A 24,855-nucleotide genomic window follows, 5' to 3' on the forward strand; every position below is an offset into this window, starting at 1 on the left:
GTCAGCGCGGCCGGAAGCTCCCCCGGGCGCCTCGGTTTGGATCCGCCCTCCGGCGCAGGTCCGGGTGGCGCGTGCCGGGACTAGGTAGGGGCATGGGGCGGGGGGTGCACGGCTGTATAGGGGGGTGTACGGCTGTATAGGGGGGGGCATGGCTGTATATGGGGGGGCACGGCTGTATATGGGGGGGGCACGGCTGTATATGGGGGGTGCACGGCTGTATGAGGGGGGGCACGGCTGTATAGGGGGGGCACGGCTGTATAGGGGGGTGCACGGCTGTGTGAGGGGGGGCACGGCTGTATATGGGGGGGCACGGGTGTGTAGGAGGGTGCATGGCTGCGGGGGGGCTGCGTGCCCTGGGAGGGGCGCGTTCCGGCAGGGCGGGGGTTGCAGGGCTGCGGGGGGTGCCGGGCAGCCCGGCCGTGCGGTGCCCGGGGCAGCTGGGGCGGTGCGGGCCCGCAGCAGCGGTCGGGGCGGTGCCGAGCCGGGCGGTGCCGAGCTCACCCCTCGCTGCCGCTCTCTCCCTGCAGCTCCGGCCGCCCGGGGGGAGCAGCCCGTGCTGGAGGCGCATCCCCGGAGCGGGGGGACATGAGGCGTTTGCTCTGGAGCCGGTCGGTGAGGGGCCGAGGGGCCCGTGGTGCCCGGCCCCAGCGATGCACCTCCAGCTCCTCCGCCAGCCGCCCGCTGCCGGAGAGCCCGAGCCAGGAGCCTGCCAAGGGCCAGCGGCGCATGAACCCCCTCAACATCCAGATGCTGTCCAGGACCCTCCACGAGCAGATCTTCCGCGGGGCCCAGGTGCGCTACTCGGCGGCGGAGATCCAGAGGAGCGTGGAGCACCTGCAACGCCACGACCTGTGGGGCAAGGAGACCTCCGCGCTGCCCGACGTGGACCTGCAGCTGCCCCGCATGTACGGGGAAAACATCGACGAGCATTTTCGCCTCCTGGCGCAGAAGCAGAGCTTGCCCTACCTGGAGGCGGCCAACGAGCTGCTGCGCTGCGAGCTGCCCCCCATGCCTGCGCAGTGGGCCTGGCAGCTCGGCTGGACCCGCTACGGCCCCGACGGGCAAGCGGAAGCCGTGGACTTCCCCGAGGAGCGGGCGCTGGTGTTGGACGTGGAGGTGTGCGTGGCTGATGGCCACTGTCCGACGCTGGCCGTGGCGGTCTCGCCGCACGCCTGGTGAGATGTGGTGGAACCCATGACGCTGGGGTCGTGGCGGGGGGGGACAGCTTTGGGAAGGATGGGGGTGCCCAAGCGGAGCCTTTTCCTGCAAACCCCAGCTGACTTGTGGGGGAAACACAGCGAAGCCCCAAAGTGTGGCTGTGGGATGCGAGATGTGTGTCCCGGTTAGCGAGCACAGCACTCCCCGGGGTCGGTCACCTCCCACGGGTGGGATCCTGCTCAGCCCCCCATGTCACAGCGGGTGCTTTTGCTCCTGGGAGCCCCTACTTTGTTTTTTACGGCTGCGGGGTGCTGCATGTCCTCCGTAGGTACTCGTGGTGCAGCAAGCGGCTGCTGGAGCAGCGGTACTCCTGGTCCAGCCACCTCACCCTGGCCGACCTCATTCCCCTGGAGAGCCCGGCGGGCGCCGGCTGTGCCAGCAAGCAGGACTGGCCAGAGAGGGTGGTGGTGGGGCACAACGTGGCCTTTGACCGGGCGTTCATCAAGGAGCAGTACCTCATCCAGGTAATCCACGGTGCTGTTCTTTGTGCCGGCAGCTGCGGTTTGTTACCTGGATAGTCGTTTGCGCTGGCTTTTCAGGGTTATTTTGGCAGTGCTGTTCTGCACAGATACCCCGGGGTTGTGCTTGCTGCGTCCTGCAGAACAGGTTGGGGTTTGATCCCTTTAGGAGCAGATATTCTTGCACCCCCTAAGGTTGCTGGAGGCTGCAGGGTTGCAGCTGGGGATGTAGCAGGAGCCTTTGAGCAGTTGTCAGCCTGCGCTGGGGATGTTCTCAGCTCTCAGGGGTGCCGGGAGGCAAAGCTTTGCCTTGACAAAAGCAGCCCAAGCAGAGGACTTGCGGCTCTAATGCAGGGTGGTTCTTGCTGGCAGCTGCAGGACATTCGGCAGCACATTTCTCCTCCACCATGTCTCCAAACAACTCTTTTTCTCTCCCCTGGCGTGTCCTAGGGCTCCCGGGTGCGTTTCCTGGACACCATGAGCATGCACATGGCCATCTCGGGGCTGACGGGCTTCCAGCGCAGCCTCTGGATGGCCGCCAAACACGGCAAGAGGAAGGGCCTGCAGCAGGTCAGGGAGCACATGAAGAAAACGCGCAACAAAGCGGAGGGACCGGCTGTGAGTAAAGGAGCTGAGTCGCTGGCGGTGGCGGGGGTGGCAGGGGACCGTTTGATCCTGTAATGGGACCGTTTGATCCTGTACTGGGACCATCTGCTCTTGTGCTGTCGGAGTAGTAGCTGTTGGAGCGGCTCTGCTGGGTGAAGCTCTCCCAGCATCTTCCAGGTGACCTGGTCTTGGTTTAAAATAGAGCAGGAGCATCCTTCACCCCTCCTGATCTCGGCCGTGGCCGGTCCTTGTCCTGCACCGTCTGATCCTCCCTTGTTCGCAGGTCACTTCGTGGGACTGGGTGCACGTCAGCAGCATCAACAACCTGGCAGACGTGCACGCGCTGTACGTGGGGGGGGAGCCGCTGGAGAAGGAGGCGCGGGAGCTCTTTGTGAAGGGGACCATGGCCGACATCAGGAGTCACTTCCAGGTGCGGGCGGCCGTCCCAACATCCCGATGGGAGCAGGGTGGGGAGCAGCTGCTGGGGTAGTTCCCATTTTGCTGCCATTTCTTGTGAGAGCTTTGGGTGTGCAGGGGGCTGTGACGTCCCCCGTCCTCCCGCAGCCCTGGGTGCCTTGTCCCGCGCTGGCAGAGGGGTGGCTGCTTTGCCTGCTCTCACCTGCCTCTGCCCCCAGGACCTGATGTCGTACTGTGCCCACGACGTCCAGGCCACCCACGAGGTGTTTCAGGAGCAGCTGCCGCTCTTCATGGAGAGGTGAGAGCGGCTGAGCTCTGGCTGGCGTTGGCCGAGGGGCTGTGGTCTTGGGTGGCAGCGGGGAGGATCGCGGTCCCTCTGGGGATGGGATGCGGCTCCTCTTGTCCTTGGGGTGACGGCGGAAGACTGGGGGCGCTGTGAACCCTGTTTCAGGAGGGACCTCAGACCCCACCTCTGTGGGCAGGAAGGAATAAATGACAGCACAGCGTGGCTGGAGGAGGTGAGCGGAGGCAGATCAGAGGAGCAGAGCTTTGGGGTTAGTGCACGGGGTTATTTTTAGGGCATCAATGTACGTGCATGGCAGGCAGAAGATACAGGGATCCTTATGGGTTTAGAGGGTGAGCACTGAAGGTTCTGCGGGTCTCGAAAACTGAGTGAAGACACATATCCATCGTAGTCTGGCGCTTCTAGGGTGAATCTCCTCCAGCAAACATCTAATTCCTCGTTGCCTGGGTCTCTAGGTGCCCCCACCCCGTGACGTTTGCAGGGATGCTGGAGATGGGGGTGTCCTACCTGCCGGTCAACGGGAACTGGAAGAGGTACCTGGATGATGCTCAGGGCATCTATGAGGAGCTGCAGAAGGAGATGAAGAAGTCCCTGATGAACCTGGCCAACGATGCCTGCCAGCTGCTGCACAAGGACAGGTACCCGTGGGCTGGGGGTGCAGATTCTGCCGCTCACAGAACTGAGACCAGATGCTGGGTGGTTTGTGGGGGGCTGTGGGCGGGTGCTGGGGACGGGAGCAAAGCTGGGGTGTGACAATGGTGTGTTGGCAGGTACAAGGATGACCCTTGGCTCTGGGATCTCGAGTGGGACACGCAGGAGTTTAAGCAGAAGAAGAATCCAAGGAAGAAGAAGAAGGATCAGAACGGGAACAGCAAAGCCTCTGCGGCGGCAGCAGGCACAGATGGGTCAGCGGAGGAGTGGCAGGAAGGTGAGTGCGGGTGGTCCCTGGGGACGAGGGATGCTCGAGGGATGCCTTCCCACGGGCGGCCAGACGAAGGGATGTGGTTCGTTGGTGCTGGCAGGGTGAAGCATCGCTGACCTCTGTCCCCATGCTGGGGGCTGGTTCAAGGTCCCCGTCCCCGGTGGGGTGGCACGGAGGGCTCTTTGCCAGCCAGTCCCCCTTGCCCCACCAGACCCTGGTCCCCCTGGTGAGGATGAGGAGCCGAAAGCCTCCGCGAGCCGCGTCTGCCTGGAGCATCTGAAGGAGACGGTCGTGCTGCAACCCAAGAGACTCCAGCACCTGCCAGGCCACCCGGGGTGAGTTGGGGACCCTGGGTGTCCCCAGGGGTTGCCCTGCACTCTCTGACCTATCCCTGCTGCTCCCCAGGTGGTACCGCAAGCTCTGCCCACGCCTAGAGGAGGCGGGGTGGGTGCCGGGACCCAGCCTCATCAGCCTGCAGATGAGGGTGACCCCAAAGCTGATGCGTCTGGCCTGGGACGGCTTCCCCCTCCATTACTCGGAGAAGCACGGCTGGGGCTACCTGGTGCCAGGACGGCAGGACAATTTGCCAGCAGCCCCCTCGGAGGCAGAGGGCCCTCCCTGCCCACACAGGTGAGGGGGACGTAGCGGGGTGCTGAGCTGGGGGCTGCCCCGTGGTGGGTTCAGGAGCTCCCTGGGACACTGTGCTGGCACTGCCCCGGAGCCTCGATCCCCGTCGTGGGTGCGTGAGCCCTGTCCTCTCCCCTGCCAGGGTGATCGAGTACCTGTACAGGCAGCACTGCCTGGAGAAAGGCAAGGAGCAGCCGCCGGGGCTGGAGGCTGCCATGGAGGACGAGCTGCTGGTGATGGACGGCAGCACGATGTGGCAGGAGGTGAAGGACAGGATGGAGGGTTCCTCGGTGGGAGGGAGATGTGGGGCTGGGCTTATTCCTATGGAGGGTCCCTCGGTGGGAGTTGTGGGGCTGGGATTATTCCTGTGTGCATGCAAAAAACAGCCCCATGCGTGGCTCCAGGGGCTGGAAGTAAGAATTTTCCTTTAATAAGTATTAAATCACTGGAGAAGTGGTGTTTGAGCCGGCCCCTGCCACGGTCCCTCTCTGCCGCAGGTGGAGGAGCTGAGCCAGCTGGAGGTGGACGTGGAGGAGAAAATGGGCAGAGCAGACCAGAGCCCAGTGCAGGTAGAGGGGGTTTCCTGCGGGATGGGGTGGTGGATCGGTCCCTCTTCCCTCGATTTCCCCCTCCCGCCATGCCAAGGGATTCCTGACATCACCTCGCATCACTGGTTGCAGGACGAGATGGATGAGCTGTGTGAGCTGCCAGAGGCGAAGAGCCGGCCCTTGTACCACCATGGCAATGGTCCCTACAACGATGTCAACATCCCCGGGTGCTGGTTCTTCAAGCTGCCTCACAAGGCAAGTTGGGTGCTGCTGGGGCTCTTCCTGGTGGCTTCCCGGCCACTCTGTGTCCCAGCTCCCTATGTCCTGCTTCATAGCCGTGTCACCTTGTGTGTCACCCCAGTGCTGCAGCACTCCTGGGACCCCTGAGATCTTGTGCCATGGGATAGGGTGATGGAAGGGCATCTCTAGCTGGGGCAGGAGGATACGTAGAGCTTTACTGATGCCGAGCGGTGGCGTGCTGAGCCCTGGCATCTCTTTTTCTGTTAAAGGACGGGAACGAGAACAACGTGGGAAGCCCTTTTGCCAAGGATTTCCTGCCGCGGATGGAGGACGGCACCCTGCGGGCTGCTGTGGGCCGCATCCACGGGACCAGAGCCCTCGAGATTAACAAAATGGTCTCGTTTTGGAGGAACGCTCACAAGCGGATCAGGTGAGCAGCTGCCTTCAGCTGAATCGCAACATCCCTGCGGGTGTTGTGGCTGGGGGAGGTCTCAGCATCTCCCCTGCCGCGTGTCCCCCCAGTTCCCAGATGGTGGTGTGGCTGAAGAAGGGGGACCTGCCTCGCGCGGTGACCAGGTACGGGGAGGAAAGGCCCCAGCTGGGACCACGATCCCTTCTACGCTGCTCTGGGAGGCCTCTCGCAGGATGATGCTCACCGTCACCTCTGTCCCAGGCACCCCGACTATAACGAGGAGGATGATTACGGAGCCATCCTGCCGCAGGTGGTGACCGCGGGCACCATCACCCGCCGGGCGGTGGAGCCCACGTGGCTGACGGCCAGCAATGCCCGGGTACGGCCGCGCTGGGGTCCTTGCGGGGGTGTTTTGGGGAACCCTCTGCGTGTTTTGGACTGGTGAGAGCAGCCTGGGTTGGAAATAGGAGCTGGGGCTGGATGCTGGGGTTTGAGGTGGCAGGGGTGGTGCTGGGGCCCTTCTCTTGCTGATGTGCTTTGACTTTGGGAGAGGCGAAGGAGTCAGCAAGAGGCTCCCGAGCTTCAAAATTTGGTGAAAGGAGAAGGAAGCACCGAAGCAGCGGTTTCTGCCCTTCCCCAAGCTCCCCTTCTGCGCTGGAGGAGCCTGGGGGGCGTAACCAAGTGAGTGATGCCCCACAGGTGTGTTAAACCCAGTTTTGACTTTCAGAGCAGAGTTTAGGACACGGCGAGCGCCGTGCCGGCATGCCACGGCTGCGGGAGGAAGGCTGCTCCTGTGCTGCTGAGGAGGAGAGGGAGGTGCAGGGCTTGTGCTGAGCTGGGCATCATGTCCCGCAGGCTGACCGGGTGGGCAGCGAGCTGAAAGCCATGGTCCAGGTGCCGCCCGGCTACTCCCTGGTGGGCGCGGACGTGGATTCCCAGGAGCTCTGGATAGCTGCCGTCCTCGGCGAGGCACACTTCGCCGGCATGCACGGTGAGCCGGGGCTACGCCGCAGGGCATGGGGTTCGCTGGGTGGTGGGGTGACCCCCCTAAGCCTGGTCCTGTCTGGTGTCCAACCCCTGCTCCCCTCCCGGCAGGCTGCACGGCCTTCGGCTGGATGACTCTGCAGGGGAAGAAGAGCAACGCGACGGACCTGCACAGCAAGACGGCTGCCACGGTGGGCATCAGCCGGGAGCACGCCAAAGTCTTCAACTACGGGCGCATCTACGGGGCTGGGCAGCCCTTCGCCGAGCGGCTGCTGATGCAGTTCAACCATCGGCTGACGCAGCAGCAGGCGCGCGAGAAGGCTCAGCAGATGTACGCGGTCACCAAGGGTGTCCGGAGGTGGGTGCTGACTGGGGAGGCGGAGGGTGAATGGGGATGGGAATGGCAGCGGTGTGCCATGGGACCTGGGTCACTGTCCCCTTCAGGTTTCAGCTCTCCGAGGAGGGGGAGTGGCTGGTGAGGGAGCTGGACGTGGCTGTGGATAGGGCAGAGGACGGATCGGTGTCGGCCCAGGATGTCCAGCGGCTCCAGAGAGAAGCTGTGAAAAGGTGGGATGCTCTGACCCCGTGCGGCTCTGGTGGCATCAGGGTGCGAGGTGGAGGGAGCCACAGCCCGGCGGGCAGATAAGGGAGATGGGGCTGGATGGTCCTGATCCTCCCTCCCTGCTTCCCAGGGCTGAGTCCGTTTGCTCTGGGGACTCCCAGTCTCTCTCAGTGAGCAATCAGCTGCAGGGGCTCGTCCGGCTGCCCCAAACCATTTGAGGCTCTCAAGTGGGGCTCACAGCCTTGTCCCATGCTTCCAGCAAACCTCCCCTCTGCCCCGCCAGGTCCCGGAGGAAGAAGAAGTGGGATGTGGTAGAGCACCGCGTGTGGTCTGGAGGCACCGAGTCCGAAATGTTCAACAAGCTGGAGAGCATCGCCTTATCCCCCTCGCCGCAGACCCCAGTGCTGGGCTGTCACATCAGCAGGGCCCTGGAGCCTGCCGTGGCCAAGGGGGAGGTAAGGTCGAGGCTCTGGGCTGCTGAACTCTTGGCTTTGTTTCTCTTCTTCAAAATGGCAACCTCAGGTTCAGCCCTTCTTAGGTGGTGGAGACCCAGTAGGCTCTTGGAGCCATGAAGAAACCCATTGCCCCTATTTATGTGCATGCCATCAGGAAAACCCAACAACCCTGAATTTAACAGGCTTTTCCCAGAAGCACTCCTGTATCGGTACCAGCCCCTGGACCCTGATGCTCTCCTCATCTCTATCTGTGTTTCCTTCTACCAGTTTCTGACCAGCAGAGTGAACTGGGTGGTCCAGAGCTCAGCCGTTGACTACCTGCACCTCATGCTGGTCGCCATGAAGTGGCTCTTCGAGGAGTTCGACATCAACGGGCGCTTCTGCATCAGTATCCACGACGAGGTGCGCTACCTGGTCCAGCAGCAGGATCGCTACCGGGCAGCCCTGGCCCTGCAGATCACCAACCTCCTCACGCGGTGAGATGTCACGGCTGTGGTGTCTCCTGGGGATGAGCATCGGCGCCTCTGGGGTGGGACGGGGCAAGCCCAAGGGACTGGGGTGACAGCACAGGGGATAGCTTTGCCCACGGCAAGCTGGTGCAGAGCAGTTTCCTTCTGCTCTAGGGAAGCTGGCAGCACTGGGGGTTGTAGTTCCTTCACGTGTGACGCAGGTGGCTTCAATTCAATGGAGCTTGGCTTCCATTGCTCCTTTCGCAGCGTGGGGTGGTCCTGCTGCCTCCCTGCAACATGCAAGGTTAAACTCGGCCTGGAAAGCTCCTGACCTCAAGGGGCTCCTTTTGATCCGGCTCTGGCACAACCAGCTTTGCCAAATCCCCTTCCCGGCGCTGAGGCGGGGGGGTTTGTTATACAGGAGGCGGCCAAGGCCGAGCTGTTCTCTCAGCTACAGCAGACAGGCTTTCTGTGCCGGTGCGGCAGGCGCAGCGGGGCACACGCCCCAGTTTGTGCCGGCTCCTGTGAGCACAGGGCTTCCTGCTGGGAAAATCCAGCCTGGGCTCTGCCTGGCAGGGTGAGCCAGCAGCGAAGGGCCGGGTCCTTCCTTCAAGGAGGCACAATGTACTGTTACTCTGTTCCTCCCATGTCCACTTTAGCAATACTTGACCCTCCTGCTATGCAGTGCTTACAAAGCACCTCGTCTTGGTGACATGGGTGCAAAGGAACCTGTTAGCCGTGGTGGGACAGTATGTTGTGAAGCTGTGGCTGATTGAAACCAGGTGTGACCAGGCTAAGGGTGATGTGTGGCACTGTCCCACCTGGTCCCTTGTTCTTCCAGGTGCATGTTTGCCTACAAACTGGGCCTCCAGGATCTGCCGCAGTCAGTGGCGTTCTTCAGCGCAGTGGATGTTGACCAGTGCTTAAGGAAAGAGGTGACCATGAACTGTGTGACACCCTCAAATCCCACCGGCATGGACAAGAAATACGGCATTCCTCAAGGTGAGCGGTGTCCATGCAAGCTAACCCACCGTAATCTCCTCTGCACAAGCCTCCCCAGCCCCTCTCTACCCGTCTTTCCTTTCACAATCCCCGCGTAGTTTGTGCTGCTGCTTCTAAAGGTTTCTGATAGCGATGAGCTGGGCTTTCCCTCCATCCCCACTCCCCCTTAGCTCTGTTCAGAGAAGTGCCTTGGTATCGCTGTATCCTTCCCCCACAACCCCCAGGCCTACAGTCATCTCTGACTGCACTCAACATACCCCTTTAACCGCTGCAAGCAAACTCTGGGCTGGGAGCTGCTTTAAACAGCTCCTCCTCCAGGGGTGGCAGCGTTTTTCCCAGATAACAAGAACCTGCCCTCAGATTTGTTCTCTGTCATTGAATACATCAGACGCTCCACCCTTAGGTATCCTTTATTAGGGGTCTTACAGGCAAAGCGTGCTTTTAGAAACAGGATTTGTGTTCTGTGGGCAAAAGGGGCACTTCTGTTCTCACCAAGAACAAGGCAAATTAAACAAGTGCATCGCATCAGGGTCAGCAAAACCATAACAGCACAAGCAGCCTCACCTGAGGAAGCACACCTCGGGCTTCTGTGCTCCCAGGGGCTGCAGGCAGCAGCAAGCTTCAACGCTGAGGCAGAACAGCTTGTGTTTCCAGCTTCCTGCTGGTGCTGGTTCCTGCGTTCACACCACCACCCAAAACAGAAGTTGGAATAAATTGAGGGCTTTTTGTGCTGCACACTCTGAACTAAAGCAAATCGTGACTGTCACTCTCTGATGTTACACAGTCTCTGACTGTACTGCAGAATGCAGGGAACTGATTGTCCCATTGTCTTCCAGGAGAAGCACTGGATATCTATCAGCTAATTGAAATAACCAAAGGTTCGCTGGAGAAGAAATGATGACGCTAGAGTGCCAGAATGACAATTGTCCAGAGAGCACACCAGAGCCTGGCTGTCCTTTCAGAAGGAGATCTTTTGGCAGGGACTGATCCTGGTCACTCTGTTTCCTTTTTGCTGTAAGAAGGGATGTTCCCGGGGAAGAAGATTTTGATAACAGCACATTCAAATATCAGAGGCACTTCTGAGGGCAGCAGCCAGCTGTAAAACCTGAGACAGTGCCCTGAGTCGCTGCTTGCACACCCATGGGAACAAAGGAAGAAGTCATAAGTATTTGGCAAGAGAAACAACAAACCATTGTGTTCATACATGCAGTATGCAAGACCAAGGCGAGTCTGCCACAGAACAGGCACGGGGGGAGGAGGCAGCAGCAGCAACCCCAGCTTTATTTTTTTCACCGTCTCTTCTTTTTGGGTTGGTGGTTCTCATCTGTGCTGCTCTGGAGGGGAGGGAGAGAGTAGCAGTACAGAGTGTGATTGGTTGTGTGATTAGTCTAAGGAATGTTCACCTAAGGCAAGAAACCAGATGTGCAGAACAGGATGTAGCTCCTTTTCCTCCCTAACAAAATGACCTGAATACGGGACTCCTCTCACCCACTGAGACTTTCCCCGTGGACCCCCCCCAATTCATGCTGGAACTTAGACCACAGGTGATCAGTGGCACAGGACGGGGGCTGTTTGTGCTGGGTTTTGGCTTGTTGAAACACTCAGGAAAATAAGGACAGAAGCACCAATAAAAACCTGGACAATCAGCAAAGTAAATTGTTTATTTTTTTCATCCAGCACAGGTTGCACTACCTTCACCAGCACTACCTCGTAGAGGAGAGGGGTCTGAGGAGAATGATGCCTTGCAGTCTTTGCCCTGCCAGCTCTTTATCTACAAAAGTTAACCTGGATGCAAAATTACTTTGCATCTTGCTGCAAAGGTCTGACCCTGGCCAGGCAGTAGGTCCTCAGAGGTAATGCTGATAGACCTCTCTGCTTGCTGAGGCAAACAGCAAGGCCCTAAGAGCAGTCTCACTTCCCTAAGACCAGAGATAGAGACAATTGGTGCATGGAAATAAAGGTCACTCAAAGTAGAGGGCTGGAGTGCAGGGGATGTTAGCCAGGCTTAGTTCACTCCTTCGTATCAGCTTAGTATTAAAGTGAGAGCTAACCCAGGGGAGACAAACTATCCTAATGTCACATATACCTGCACAGCTCACAAATACAGTTGGCCTCAAAAGAGGGGGAAGCCTATGGGTAAAAGCAGCTAAATGAGTTCTGACCTGGTCGTTGCCTGGCTCATTTTCAGCACCCTCCGTGTTGTGTTCCTGCAAGGCGCTGTCTAGCACGGACGCGTTGATGCGGAAGTCCCGGGAGGTGCTTAGCTTCATGTATTGCATCAAGTTCACCTGCAGCAGCCAAGGTGAAACCAGGGGGAGAGGATATTATGCCATTAGCATCTTAGTTTAGTTTTCTACCCTGCCTAGTCCTTTGCACAGCACTAGGACAGAGTCCATCACAGTAATAATGCCAGACTGAAACAAAACATAGGTGAGAAAGCACCTGCCCCACTGCAATCCAGGGGCCCATTTGTGTTTTTCTAAAAGCCAAGCGATTACCAGCTACTCATCATGGTACATTTCTCTCCTGCTTATGAAACAGATTGGGGGAGAGGGGTGAGGGAAGCTGGCATTAGGGGTGGAAGTTTCTGCTCAACCAGAACCCCAGTGGTGTTAGGTCACAGGCTGTACTGCCATCGACACCTGCTGCTATCAGTGTGACAGCAATTCAGTCACAGTGGGCCAGGAGCTTGGGCAGAGGCTGAAAGAGGTGCAAAGTCCTTACACCTTCCTACTCTGAGCATTAATAGAGACTTCGAAAGGTGGACCAGCAATAGCCCTCCACCATGCTATTGATCCCACTGGGTTCAGGTCACAGAAGAGCTCTGCTTTACATTACCTTTGATTTCTTGGAGAGATGGATAAGGAACTTCTCATATTGCTCTATTGCAAAAATCAGATTGGGGATTGGCTTGGTCTCCCGCAGCACCTTAGCCTGAAATGCAGAAAGGAGCGTGACAGGGCGGATTTGGAAGTGAACAATGCTGCTGTAGCATGACATGAAGACCACAACTCTCCCAGTTTAGAAAAGTGTGTTCAGTAGCCTTGTTCCATACCTGTCCTACCCCAGCAAGCCTTGCAAGCTTTGTTACTGCTTTTAAATTGATTCCCAGGATGGTTCTGCAGTGAGGCTCTCCCATGTATTGTTCTGTACCCTGCCTGCAGCCCACAGCCCTGATATGCCTGACAGCCATCAGAGCAAAAGGCATCACAAGCATATGCCTTCCACGCAAGGAACACATCATTGCTGTTTCAGCACATTTTTGCCCTGTTTATTTACCACCACTGACGGGTGTTCCCCATGTGACAGAGTGGCAAAAGGACATGCAGCATTTCAGACCGTTTCCATGCGCTCGAGGACCACCTAGGAAGATCATGGTTGTGGCTTTTAAACCCTTAACATTACAGGAATGTCTGGGACAACTGACGAGGCACAGGAAATGCTGGCTGGGAGCACAAATAAAGGACATAAAAGACCAGGAACCTGCCAGCCTGCTCACTTGCTCCCAACCAAATCATCCAGCCATTCTCAACTGCCTTACCTTAATGGAATCCACTACTTAATATTTAAATGTACTGACAAAATTAAGAAACACTTAAACAGAGCGCAGTATTGGTTCCAATAAATTAGCCCACTTCAGTAATTTCATAGCTGACCCCAAATGATAAAATATCAGACAAGACTACCCAGACTTGACCTTTGTTTCACATCTGTGAGCTTTTAGGCTGCATTTAGTGAATGTGGCTTTTTTGGTTGTTTTTTTTTAGACTTTTCTCTGAAGGTAGATTATATTTGATTTTTTACTTAAAAGCCCAAATGTCAATTTGTCATTAGTGATCTAGAAGAAGCCACCAGGTAACACAAGCCTTGAGATATGATCCCAAGTTCAAATACAGCCCATGTTCTGACAGAGAGTGAGCCAATCTTACCACGGCTGTGGAGACTGCAGCAGCTTCATCCTCTTTCTTCTTCTTTTTCTTCTCTTCTGCAAAGCTTAAGCTCTCACTGTGGATGTTCTGAAGGAGGATGCCAAAAGATGGGGCATTAGAGGGTAAGCAGGGAAGAAAGGCCAGCCAAGTAAGGCTGGAGGAGTCTTTGCTCTGGCCAGCTAACAGCATTATCAGCTAGATGACAGAAAGGCAGGGATACAAGAAGGATGGGATTGAGGGTAATCTCAAAAAAAGAAGGAAAGAAAATCTAATTTCATAATTTATACATTCAGAAATAGGTATGTGTGAGAAGTCCCCAGGAGTGGAAGCTCTGGTCACCACTACCCCTTCCCCAATATGCCACATCTGTTCTACAATTCCTGTTGTCCTCATTCAAGCACCCAATTCCTCCCCAAGCAGCTAAATCCCACCTTCAGCACTGCAGTCTTTGGCACTCACGTTACTTTACACTGTGATGGCTCCAGTGTTGTTGACCTTTATTTGCCATTGTGGGTAACAGCAGTATTAATCTCATCCAAAAAAACCCACATGAACAGAGGGGAAAAAAAAAACAACCCAACTAAAAACCATCTCCCCAAACACTCTTCCTTCCCTGCCGTGACACCTGCTCAAGCAGAAATCAGCATGCTCAGTCCCAGTGGTGCTGAAATGTCTTGTACTATTATTTGACATAGTAAAGCTTGAACGATAAGAAACTCAAGTCATGTCACGGAGATTAATAATCCCCAAAGGTGCCCATGTACTGCAGCTATACACCACTCAGCATCAGATAGACTGACTGTGATTTTGCCAGTTAATTTAGGCCTTACCTGTACGTAAGAAATGAATGAGTAACACTGTGGGGTCAAATGGGAACCTGAGAGCTTCACCTGCAAAGCAGCAGAGAGGCTGGTGTTACTCCTAACTCAAGGCAATGAGCCATTTCCTCCAGCGATTCGCTCACACTCACCAGCTTTTCTAGCCTGCCTGGAATCGTATTCGAGGTGCTGCGGCAAGCTTGGATATACTGTAAGGAAAACAGGAGAGAGTTTCTTCTAGGTACATTGTTCCCATCCTGCAACCTGTACTTCCAGGCAGGGCTCAAAGCAGCTCATCCAATGGCACAGTGGAGAAGGCAGGATTTGCAAGAACTATCCTTGCCAGTGGCTTGCTATATCCCAAATGCCATGTCTGCATTCCAGAGCTGTGAGAGAGCTGTGGGGTATGCACCACCTTGTCTCAAACTAGCTCCACTGGCCTGTTTTCATGGCCCAGTTCCTCCAGGTCTGATGCTTCAAGCCTTAGATGGGAGTGAGTGGCAAGGGCAGGACTGCCAAGTGCTGAGAGAACACTGCTAGTGCCGTTCATTGTGGCACACAGCTGCATACAGAGGAACCTACAAGATACACTGGAAAGGGCTGCTCCAAGTCATGCACAGCCAAATTCAGCTGGAGAGAAGCTTTCCTTTATCTCCACTGGTACAACCATCACTGCTCAGAAAGGTCAGAAAATTGAGACTGTGAAAGTCAAAAGAATAAGGACTCAACTCCTGCAAGAGATCAACAGCCCAGTCCTGAGCGTAGCTGCTGCCAGGGGTCACTGTGAGCTTGCTGTAGCAGATGGGGAAAAAGATTTTAGATCCTAGCCAGCCCCCTGTCAGCAGAGCAGCACTCACATGTTTGATGAGGGAGGTGAGAATTGCGTATGTCTTGCTGAGGCTTCTCAGCAGCGTGTCCACACAGCTCCCTGCAGGGAGTGCTGTCTGTACCAGCTCATGATAAACTGTCAGCAGAGTTCCCAGCTGCAGAATTACACCTTTCTCCAGAGCCTGGGTTTGGTTTGATGCCTGAGAAGAGTCTTCTAGAAGAAAGAGATGAATACCGGGTGAATGTGAATCCCAAAATATCTTTTTGCTCTCTGTCCTCATCTGTTGTTGACAAAGGTGTAACAGTAAGAAGTGGACCACTTTTATTACCTGATGTGTCTGATCCCAGACTGGTGAGTTTCTTGATAAGCCAATCCACCTCTTCAAGGACCTTATCCGCCTGACCCAGAACCAGCAGCTAAGACAGAAACACCATAACAAAACAGGTTTTTGGAGGAGTTTAACACAACAGGAATTTACAAGCTGCTTGTAGCAGAGTAGCCCTGGACACTACAGGTTGTTCCACACATGCTATTTTGACTCACACAGACAGTAGGGGCTGCAGTCTTGGCATTCACTATGGCGAAATGGGACTGACTCTCCACTTCTATGTCCTGGTCGGAGGAGAGAAAACAAGTTCTGGTGAGGAAAACTGTAGCTCGTCACACAGTTTGCGCCAGAGATGCACTCAGTTTTGCCCTGACAGCACTAGGGGATGATGAGTTAGGCTGCTTCTGCATCATACCTGATCTATGTCTCCCAGGCAAGCGTGGATGTCTTGTGCGAGTTCACGCAGCAGACTGACGGGACTCTTGTACAGAACGTGGAGACTGAAGAGCAGAGACAGCAAACCCTTGCAGCAAGCGATGTCCTCTGTGGGGAAGGGAAAAGAAATGATACAAACTCTGGCAAGAGTAATCTCTTTCCAGAGTATAAATCCAGATCTGAGCAACAAATGTGCTAGATAAAAAGGGAGAAAAGAAAGTGGCTTCTCTTTCTTCAGCAATGCTAATATTTATAGAGATGGAGTTTCTTCCCTAATACTTGTGCTAATAACCACAATGTCATGGCAATCTGCCACAGAATGGGACCTGAATATCCCTGTAACAAAGAGGTAAAAACAGGACAAACAGCAGAGCATCTAAGGGTCTAACATCAGACCTGACATATCACATCTAAACATGCTCCCCAAAGCTTACTTACCAAGAGCATTTTCTTTGCAAAGTTTGACTGTCCAAGTCAGGAATTGAAGGAACTGGATAAGGGGAGAAAAGATATTATGGCTTTGAAACAGAATTCAAAACACAAAACTAATAATAAATAAAAAAAAAAAACCCACCCTCAGAAAACCAGCAAAGGGAGACCAGCAGAGTCTCCTTCTGGCAGAAAGGCACCCAGCCATGCTCTGTGAGGTTCCACAAGGGACACTTCACCTACTAAGAAGTAAAAAGCTAAGAGCCAGGACAGGGGAATGGCTATACATTCCCTTGGACAGAGTAGCAGCTCCATTTAATTTAAGGTAAATGATGACTCCAGGCTTCTGGCACACTCTGAGTGCAGTCCCTAGCTTGTAAAAATGGGGCACCTCTAGTCCACTTTAGAAAATGCCTCCTTGCACAGAAGGAATTGGGCACTCAGCCAGTTTGGACTGGTCGTAAGTGTGCTGGCCTTTTTTGGCTCTATTCCCATGTGGAAGCCATACCACACGCAGGCTCTCTTAGGAGTCCCTGCTCAGGCAAAGAAGTCATTCAGACTCCAGGTGCCCAAAGGCAGGATCAGAATGTGCAGGCGTGGGGTGGGAAGACAACTTGTTCTTAACCATCCTTGCAAGCATTTGACAGGAGTGTGCTTGATAACATAACAAAACTGTCACTTTGACATGGTGTGGTCTGCAGGAGAAGGCAGAACACACACACACACGTCGAAGCCCTCAGATGTCAACTCAATCTGATAATCTTCTTCCCACACCTATGGCTACTACAGACATCTCTGCCACCCCACGAAGGTTGGGAAGTACCTGCTGAGAGGCTGGATCCAGGAGTTTGGACAAAGTGGAGAGAACTGTGATGAGTGACTGCATTTCCTTGGAGTTGAAGTCATCTTCAGCACTGCTGAACTGGTTCACCAGGGACCTCTGATCATGGGAAGAAGGAAAGAGTGTGCATGCTTGTTGCGGGGACATTTTAAGAAGCAAATAACCAGAAGCTGCAGCAGATAAAGGAATCAGCAACAAGGAGAATGACAAAGAATATAAAAAGAGGACTCTTCTAAAGAACAAGTTCTGTTTTTTGTTATGAGTGCTTACACAGAGGCCCACCTATGATTCAGTGTGACTTTTACAATACTCAGGTAAGTTTATGCTGCACTGAAGGACCTTATAGCTCTGTAAATACATGTGCGCTTCAGTCAAGCTCTGCACAGCGCTCTGAAGAAGCTCTGCTTCGGGATCAGAAACTTTTCTGAACTGCCAGTGAATCACTATCACAGTGGCTATCACATACTCAATCCTGTGGTCAAGTAACCGAGAGCTAGCAGTGTTTTCTGCCAGAATTACCAGGGCTTTGGAACACTTGCAGCACACAGTGGTACTTACCTGAAACTGTCGGATCTGGAAGGCAGCTTTCTCTGTGACATTAATATCCGTTTCTTCTGCGTCACCATCAGTAATATCTGGCAGAGACAGAGAGGTGCAGAAAAAAGCTAAATGCCAAGAGCAGAATACAGGATTTATTTCCAAAAGTGGGAAAGACTGCAACTGCTCACAGCTAGAGGAGGAACACAGACTGCAAAATCGTGGTGAGCACAAAAATGTGTTAAAGGCAAACTTCAAATAGACGAATGCTACATCAGACCCCAACTATCCTCTGCTGACAGGCTGAGCGCTCTATAAAAGCAGGTAAAGATATCTCTGGAACTTGCCTCTTGGCATGAAAATCAATGCTGCTAAGCCTGTCTTGTTACTGAGAGACAAGGACCAGACCCCTCTCTCCACTTACAGATAAAGGGCACTGGGTCCCTAACTGCCCACACGTGGGCTGGAACACAAAACCTGGAAACCAGAGCAGAATGGTACCATGTGCCTACCCAGGGCTTGCAGAAACTGGGGTATCCTGGCAGTGTACAGCTGCTGCACTGTGTTGAAGATCCGCAGCAAACCTTCCAAGCACAGAAGTGAAATGCTTTTGCCCTTCTTCTTCCCTGACTCTTCGACGACAGTGGGAATTGAAGTGTACCTCCAAAGCAGAACCCTAGGGGATGGGAAATGAGTTACCATCACATGCTCCAGTAAAGCTGGCTGCACAGTGCAAGAACTAGAACAGGGCTAATCACAGACTCTGCTCTTAGAATCGTATTTTTAATATAACTATATTGGAAGGTCTTTTTCCTATTGGAAAAGTGGAGGGAGAAGACGTCCATTTTTAAGAAGATCTTGTTTCAATGTTAGCAAAACAGCTACTGCATTCTTCCTGCACAGCTAAATCATTTAATTCTTTCCAGGTGCCAAGGGACCTTCCAATCCCGTTTCAAGTCCATCTTTACACACTCATTTCTTTCACCTGGCTTTCCTTCTGTCTCAGACTACCCAAACACTGACCACTGGTGTCAAATCTGCCAGTGACAAAAAGAGCTTTTCTCTTGGCAGTTTGAATCTGTAAAATATCAGATATCTCTACAGGGCTCTATAAAAATAAAATCAGAAAGGTAAAGGCAGGCAAAGCAAGTAAAAAGCTTTGAAGAAAGCAAAATTGTTTAGCCCGAAGGAGACTTATCTATTTGTAGGCAAACATCTTTTTCCTGCTCCCCTAAGCCCACTTCTTCCCTTTTCTGTTCCCTCTCCTTTCTTCTCATTACTTCTATTGCCTGCACAGATGATCTTATTCTCTTTCAATGTCCAATCACACAACACATGTAGCTCACATGTAGTCCTAATGACTACAACAAAAATAGGCTCTATTATTTGGGGCGAGACACAAAACGGGCATTATTCATGGCAGGGGTAATTTGCATTTTGTGCTCTGTGCTGAAAAGACCCCATGCAGATATGACCTAGATCCCAGAAGACATTCAGATGCTTAACATTCTTGGATTTCCAAAGGGTTAGATGCATGAATGTCTTCAAGCATCTTGCAAAAGTCCTAAACAAATGTTTTCTAAAGCTTGTGTCCCTCTTACATCTGTTTTATACTGTAGCTAGAAGTGAATTTTAACTTCATTGCATCCCCGAGGCCTCAAGAACTCAGCCTGTAACCATCCTACTTACCCCGTGACAATGAGTGATGAGCCAAAAGCCAGAAAGAGGCTGAAAATGAGAGTTTGATGGTGTTTGGTTCTTCCAGGCCAAGTACCATTATTAGAGCTGTATCACTCACTCTGGCACAGAACCTGTAGTGCCTCCACTTGATTTCTCAGGAGCAAAGAAAGGCAATGATCTCAACCCACCAATAATAACTGTTCAAAACAGTTACAGTCTGCATTCTTCTTTCCAAATCGCATCCGAGAATCAAAATTCCTCAAAATGCATTGCTGTTTTTTAGGCCTGATGTCTTCATGTGCCACAGTAACTCACCGTGTGATTTTGCAGAGGTTCTGAAACATCTTCTCAGGATTTTGTCCATCTGGTCCATCAGTTTGTCCTGTCTCCTCCAGCTGCTGCACCTTCTGCAGAGCTACACTAACAGCATAGCGCAGGAACTCTGTGTTGGAGCGCAGAACTGCCAGGCTCTCCTCATGGCTTTGGGCATTGTCCCTGAAGAACCAAGAGCACTGTCAGAGGACTGAGGATGCACTGAAAAGGTACGGGGATGGCCTAGGAGATTTAAAATCTAAATATGCATTTACAAATAAAATCATTAGCTGAATTCAGGGTGGAAAAGACCCTTTGTTTTGGTAGCTCGTAGTGAACACTCGGAGGATAGTTCCACCAGCCTTTCCAAATAGACTAACAGACATGGTTTGAACTGATGTCTAGCTCTGTCCCATAGAGGACTGGAGCTCAAACACCAGAGGTTCGTTGTCTGGGGAATGGCCCAGCACTAGAAGAGCAGAGACTCTCTGAGGTCTTACAAGTCATAAACAAGGTCCAGGAAAGCTGGTTTGTCAATACCAGGAGTTGGACAGCTATGGTTCCTGCCTGGACTGTGATGCTCTCCAGACAACAAGTGCTGTTACCATGTATGCTTTGTACAGAAATTAAAATGCCTGTACTGTGTATGCAGTGCACAGGACAGTCAGCATGCAGACACCACACAAGCAACTTGTGAACAGGCCTTAGAGCTACTCCAGATATGACAGCTTCTCACCTGAACAGAGCCGTGAGCAGAGTAGATACAAAACCCATGGACAGGAAGCTCCGTGCAGTTTTGTTGCCCAGGGTAGATTTGTTCTTTCCAGCTTTCTCCTTCAGGATTTCGGAGAGTTTGTTGTAACACGTAAACAAGCCTAGGACATCCTCGAACTTGTTCTTACTGCAATAAAGGAGTAGAAAGCATTAATGGAGAAAATCCAGTCTTATAGTTTCCCATTTGAAGCTTCCGTTGCCATATTACACAATGACACTTTCTAAATGACACAACCTTGACATATGACATCTCCCCGCCTCCCTAACAGCGTATACCTCATCCATTCCTCCTTGACCTGCTCTTCTACAAAATGTCACATCGCATCTCCCACAACACATGACATTCAAAAGGAAGAGACACTCCCCAAGGTTCTGTGAATGTCTGTGCCACAAGGCACTCGCACTCAGAAAACATCATTCTGATTCTGTGTCGGCGCTATTATCCTGTGCTTGCAATGAGTCTGTACTCTGAAGAGCTAGGCACAGTATAGCACAGGTAGTGCTGGAGGGTAAGATTTGATGTTTTACCTGAAATTCCCTATGTTGAAATTGTACTCGATCAGGACCTCACAAATTCCCATCACCTGGATGGCATAGATGTTATTCTTTACACCAACACCAGAAGACAGAGAAAAATCTGCCGACTTATCCTGAGAGGTAAAGGAAACAAGTGAAAAATCTTTTCAAAACTGACAAGAACTCCGTGTCTTCTTCCACTGAGTCAAACTGAAAATCTGATTTACCAGTTCAAAGTCTTCCAACTCGCTCTTGATCATTCGTCGTGTGACAGATTCTAGCATCTCTTCAAAGTTTTGCTCAAATCCCACATCCTCCTCCTCCTCCTCATCGTCGTCATTTTCAGCTCCTTGGCATAGATGCACAGTGCTCTTATACCAGGCAAGACAGTGCTGGATACAGCAGAGCAGATGGGCCTGAAGGAAGCAACCCCAGAGTCACACTCAGCCTTCTAGTTGGAGGTCACTGGCAGAAGTGGACACAGGCCAGACTATTATAGTTGGATCGAAGGAGCCATAGCTGCCTTCGGAGGTTCATGTGAGTCTCAAGAATAGGCCTCATTCCCAGAAGGAGGGGATCTGTAATCCTACACACAGCTACCCAGTTCTAGCTTCAGACAATGTTGTCTGCCTGAGCTTGCCTATATGGGATGTAAAGACTTAACTCCCACTGCTCCCTCAACCCAGCCACCTCAACTGCTGAAGGAGATGGAAAGGGAATTTCCAAAAGGGCTCTCACTCTAGCTGAAGTGTCTGCTTCCTTCCTGGGTGTGCTACTGGAGCACAGCACACAAGCTTCCTTAGGGGAAAACACAGTAATTAATTTGAATTTGTTCCCTCGGAAATCCAATGAATCGTTGAGGTCTCATCTCTAACAATTTCAAAGGAGCAAAACCAAAGGGCAGATTCTGCCCTCTGCTACACACACACTGCATGACTATTTTATGTGGAATTAAGTTGAAGGAGGGGGAAAAAAAACCCAGGGTGAGCTCAATAGAGGATTACAGAACTACACTATTCCTAGAGCATTTTTCACACAGGTCCCCTAAACCACTATGCCAGCAGAGCTCTAACAGGTAGCCTGAGGCAGGGGTGAGACGCCCAGCTCTATCGTCATTAAAAGAATTGCTCCAGGCTAGAAGAGGCTGAAGAACCACAAGGTATTCAGCTCATGTAGCAGCACAACTAAAATGCTATGGAACAGCTGATCTTGCAGCTGTGGCCAGCCAGTATAGCTCTTACCAGTGGTTCTTGCAGAAAGATTTGATCTCCTTGAGCCATAATACATCCCTCAAGTTTCAGTGGAGGCAGGAGGTCTGTCTGGGGCAAGTAATATTGCTTTATCTGTCACAGAAAACAAGAAATAAAAATAACCAGTTACTTGGTAACTGAGCCTCTTAGGTTGTCTGAAAACAGAATACGATAATCTTTGTACTCCATTCTACAGAGCGAAAACTGGCACTATAATAATGGGACTGTACGTGTACGTGAACCACGTCACCTGCTCTATTAGTAATTAAAATGCCCTCTTGAGTTGTTTATGTACCTCTCAGCCAGGACACGTCTCTGCCCTAAAACAAATTTATCTGACCACTTGCTGTTGTGTTACCTCAACACGCAACATCACTTGCACTTCACCTGCAGTGCCACCCATCCTTTAAACAGGGAGGAAAACTAACTGCTTCTGCTGCCTGTCACCTGTACTGAACGTTTGGCCCTGTTACAGCATCCAGCTTCCTGGCCTAAGGGTGTAGACAGTTATGGAGCCTACACTTGGCACTAAAACAAATCCGTGAGAGACCATGCTTGTACCAGTGCCTGGCTCTGGCACACCACTGGAAGGAGATAAGCTCTGAGTACTGATATAGGATCAGAACTGAATAGGGAAAGTTATATACATAATGATGCTATAAGATGTTATACATTTACGTCAAGTTCCCATTAAGTGCCCTTTGCTACCCAAACGCTGCCTTGGCTCTGCTCATGTTCCTTTCTCAGACCCTATACTGTCATGGGAAAGCTGGAATTAGTCAGCATGAACTCTACGGCTGATTAAAGGGAAGAAAATTACTTGTCTCAAAGAAAGCACAGCCTGTCCAATGGATTGAAGAAATGTGATTGTCTTGTTGCCAGGAGCAACACTGTTGGGGGATGAGTTAATCCTCCCAGATCCTACATGGACTTGGGTATTCTCCCAACAGGAGGACAGCAATAATAATTATTGTCAGCATACAATAATTGGGGAAGTATGGAAGGGTAACTGCTGCGCACTGCTAAGGAACAGGGAGCGCACAAAGCACTTCTCTGGGCTCACACTTCCCACAGCATCTCAGAACTGAAGGGCTGGAAAGGGCTCCAGGGGATCCTTCTCTTCCACCCCGTGACAGGATATGAACCAGTTTCCAGACGTTTACCTAGTCTGCTCTCTCAACAGAGCAGGGATTTGAACACCTCCTTAAAGAAGTGCCGCAGCACTTAAACATCTTTCCAGTGTAAGGGAGTACTATTTTCCCAATATTTAACCTGAATTGCTTGCTCTACTGGTTGCAGTGCAGAATGCTTAGAGTGTCTGCAGCCACGCCACACAGCAGTACTTTACCTGGGACAAGAGCATTTCCATTATAGAGCTGGCCAGCTGGGAGTTCCTGCGAAGGACATCATAAAAACCCTGGAGACAGGATGGAAGGACATGTTGGCTCACACAAAAAAGAAAAGGAACCACATGCATAATAAGTTGGCGTCATAAGACAGCAACGACCCTTTGGCACGGCAAGGAACCATGAGGAAGTAACAATGTGCTCAGTGTAAAACCCCACACCTGGCAAAGCAAAGGCACCACAGAAAGAAGGTATGAATCAGAAAGAGTATGAGTTTCCTCACAGGGGCCCTCTCACAAGCTGTATCTCCCTAGCAGCGGTGGCATCAAGCCCAGAGTGACTTTCACTGCTATTTAACACTAGCACTAGATCCAACTTCAAACTGTGAAATCCTGCTTTAAAGGCAAAACAAGCCAGTGGGGAACTGTAGGAGGCAAAGAATCCTTCAGACTGAGAGAACTCAGTGGATGGATAAAGCAAGCACAAGTCTTATAGCAACAGTGATGAACATACCCAAAACTTGCAGCTCACCAAAGGTCAGTCCAACTAAGTCAAGAAGGAAACAAAATCTCTCTGACCTGAACAGGTTTTTTTCTGAAGGTGGTACCCCACGGTTACCTCAGGAGCTAAGATATGCACCCAAAAATGGCTCTTTATATTAGGCCATTTGTCACAAGAAATCTAAGGGACAGACAAGCCTTTATGGAGACTTGCAGAAGGAACAGAAGAAAAGACAGATCCCTGATGCAGTCTCTAAGGAAGTTTCCCCATACTTTCCAGTCAGGGTTTTCCTTGGAGCCCATCACCAACTCCCAGCAACCCTGCATCTATCCAATGCCCGTTATAACACTCCACTTCACTGGGCATTAAACATGATTCCCATCTCCTAGACCACACCACAGGAAGAGAGACTTTGACGTGTTTTTGCTCTTAAGCAATGCATGAGATGAGAAAGATACATCAATGTGTCTTTGGGCTTATAACGGTCCAAAATAAAAAGAAGCAGAAGGATTGAAAAAAAAAAATATAGTCCTTGGTACATGTGTCCTGGGAAGAACATAACTGAGATGGTAGGTTTTCCACAATAATGTGATCATTATTTACCTGGGTCTACAGTAGAAACAGACTACAGAAGAACTAGTGGCTGTTTAAAAGGAGATTGAAGAAACCGTGTTTACCTCATACAACATGAGCCGAACATCTGCTTGCTGGCTCAAACATCGCCTCAGGCTGCCCAGGATTTCAAGGCAGAAGGCCTCATTAGCTGCAGAATTATAGCAGGCATGCACATCTGCCTGGACCTGAGAGGGAATATTAGTCACGTTATACTGGTTACAATTCTCAAATATCACAACACAGAAGCAAGGTGATAAGGGGCCTGGACCCTAAACAATCACTGAAATAGACCTTAGAGACAGGCTCTTTATCATCATCATGGAGTGGTGTGAATGCTCCCCAGAATACTGGTGCTGTAAGAGAAAATGACTCCGAGAAGCAATGTCCCTAGGCCAGCTTCTCTTTGCACACTGCATTTCCCAAAGCTTTCCTTCCAGGACTAATCCTTAATGAAGTTCTGTTTTCATTTTGGGGAAACACTCCACTCCCGAGTTGTTTCAAACAGTGCATA

At 52.1% G+C, this 24,855-nt stretch overlaps 2 protein-coding genes across 3 annotated transcripts in view; one reads left to right on the forward strand and one right to left on the reverse strand.

The window, feature by feature from the left end:
• On the forward strand, positions 1 to 10,840 carry POLG (DNA polymerase gamma, catalytic subunit). Of its 2 annotated transcripts, none has more exons than XM_068409948.1 (23): positions 1 to 58; positions 528 to 1,175; positions 1,487 to 1,682; positions 2,127 to 2,294; positions 2,566 to 2,712; positions 2,918 to 2,997; positions 3,459 to 3,641; positions 3,774 to 3,931; positions 4,137 to 4,260; positions 4,331 to 4,555; positions 4,695 to 4,815; positions 5,050 to 5,121; positions 5,233 to 5,355; positions 5,610 to 5,770; positions 5,863 to 5,916; positions 6,014 to 6,131; positions 6,608 to 6,743; positions 6,848 to 7,094; positions 7,181 to 7,303; positions 7,582 to 7,753; positions 8,021 to 8,229; positions 9,044 to 9,204; positions 10,041 to 10,840. In XM_068409948.1, exons 2-23 carry the CDS (start codon positions 586 to 588, stop codon positions 10,100 to 10,102), a joined length of 3,630 nt encoding a protein of 1,209 aa, XP_068266049.1. In that variant the 5' UTR covers positions 1 to 58; positions 528 to 585; the 3' UTR covers positions 10,103 to 10,840. The 2 variants fall into 2 exon arrangements, with proteins under 2 accessions (XP_068266049.1, XP_068266048.1); XM_068409947.1 differs by having other exon boundaries at positions 22 to 84.
• FANCI (FA complementation group I) overlaps positions 10,485 to 24,855 on the reverse strand; it is a 23,687-nt gene continuing 9,316 nt past the window's right edge. The window contains 21 exon segments of the mRNA XM_068410766.1: positions 10,485 to 10,538; positions 11,367 to 11,492; positions 12,043 to 12,138; positions 13,134 to 13,220; positions 13,964 to 14,023; positions 14,104 to 14,160; positions 14,809 to 14,993; positions 15,109 to 15,196; positions 15,324 to 15,392; positions 15,524 to 15,651; positions 15,982 to 16,033; positions 16,796 to 16,912; positions 17,372 to 17,448; positions 17,863 to 18,026; positions 19,346 to 19,525; positions 20,079 to 20,243; positions 20,645 to 20,766; positions 20,860 to 21,048; positions 21,874 to 21,975; positions 23,231 to 23,299; positions 24,407 to 24,529. Of these exon segments, the coding sequence (XP_068266867.1) occupies positions 10,485 to 10,538; positions 11,367 to 11,492; positions 12,043 to 12,138; positions 13,134 to 13,220; positions 13,964 to 14,023; positions 14,104 to 14,160; positions 14,809 to 14,993; positions 15,109 to 15,196; positions 15,324 to 15,392; positions 15,524 to 15,651; positions 15,982 to 16,033; positions 16,796 to 16,912; positions 17,372 to 17,448; positions 17,863 to 18,026; positions 19,346 to 19,525; positions 20,079 to 20,243; positions 20,645 to 20,766; positions 20,860 to 21,048; positions 21,874 to 21,975; positions 23,231 to 23,299; positions 24,407 to 24,529 (2,310 nt within the window).

The sequence above is a fragment of the Nyctibius grandis genome, chromosome 11 (genome assembly GCF_013368605.1).
Source record: "Nyctibius grandis isolate bNycGra1 chromosome 11, bNycGra1.pri, whole genome shotgun sequence".
Taxonomy (NCBI): Eukaryota; Metazoa; Chordata; class Aves; order Nyctibiiformes; family Nyctibiidae; genus Nyctibius; species Nyctibius grandis.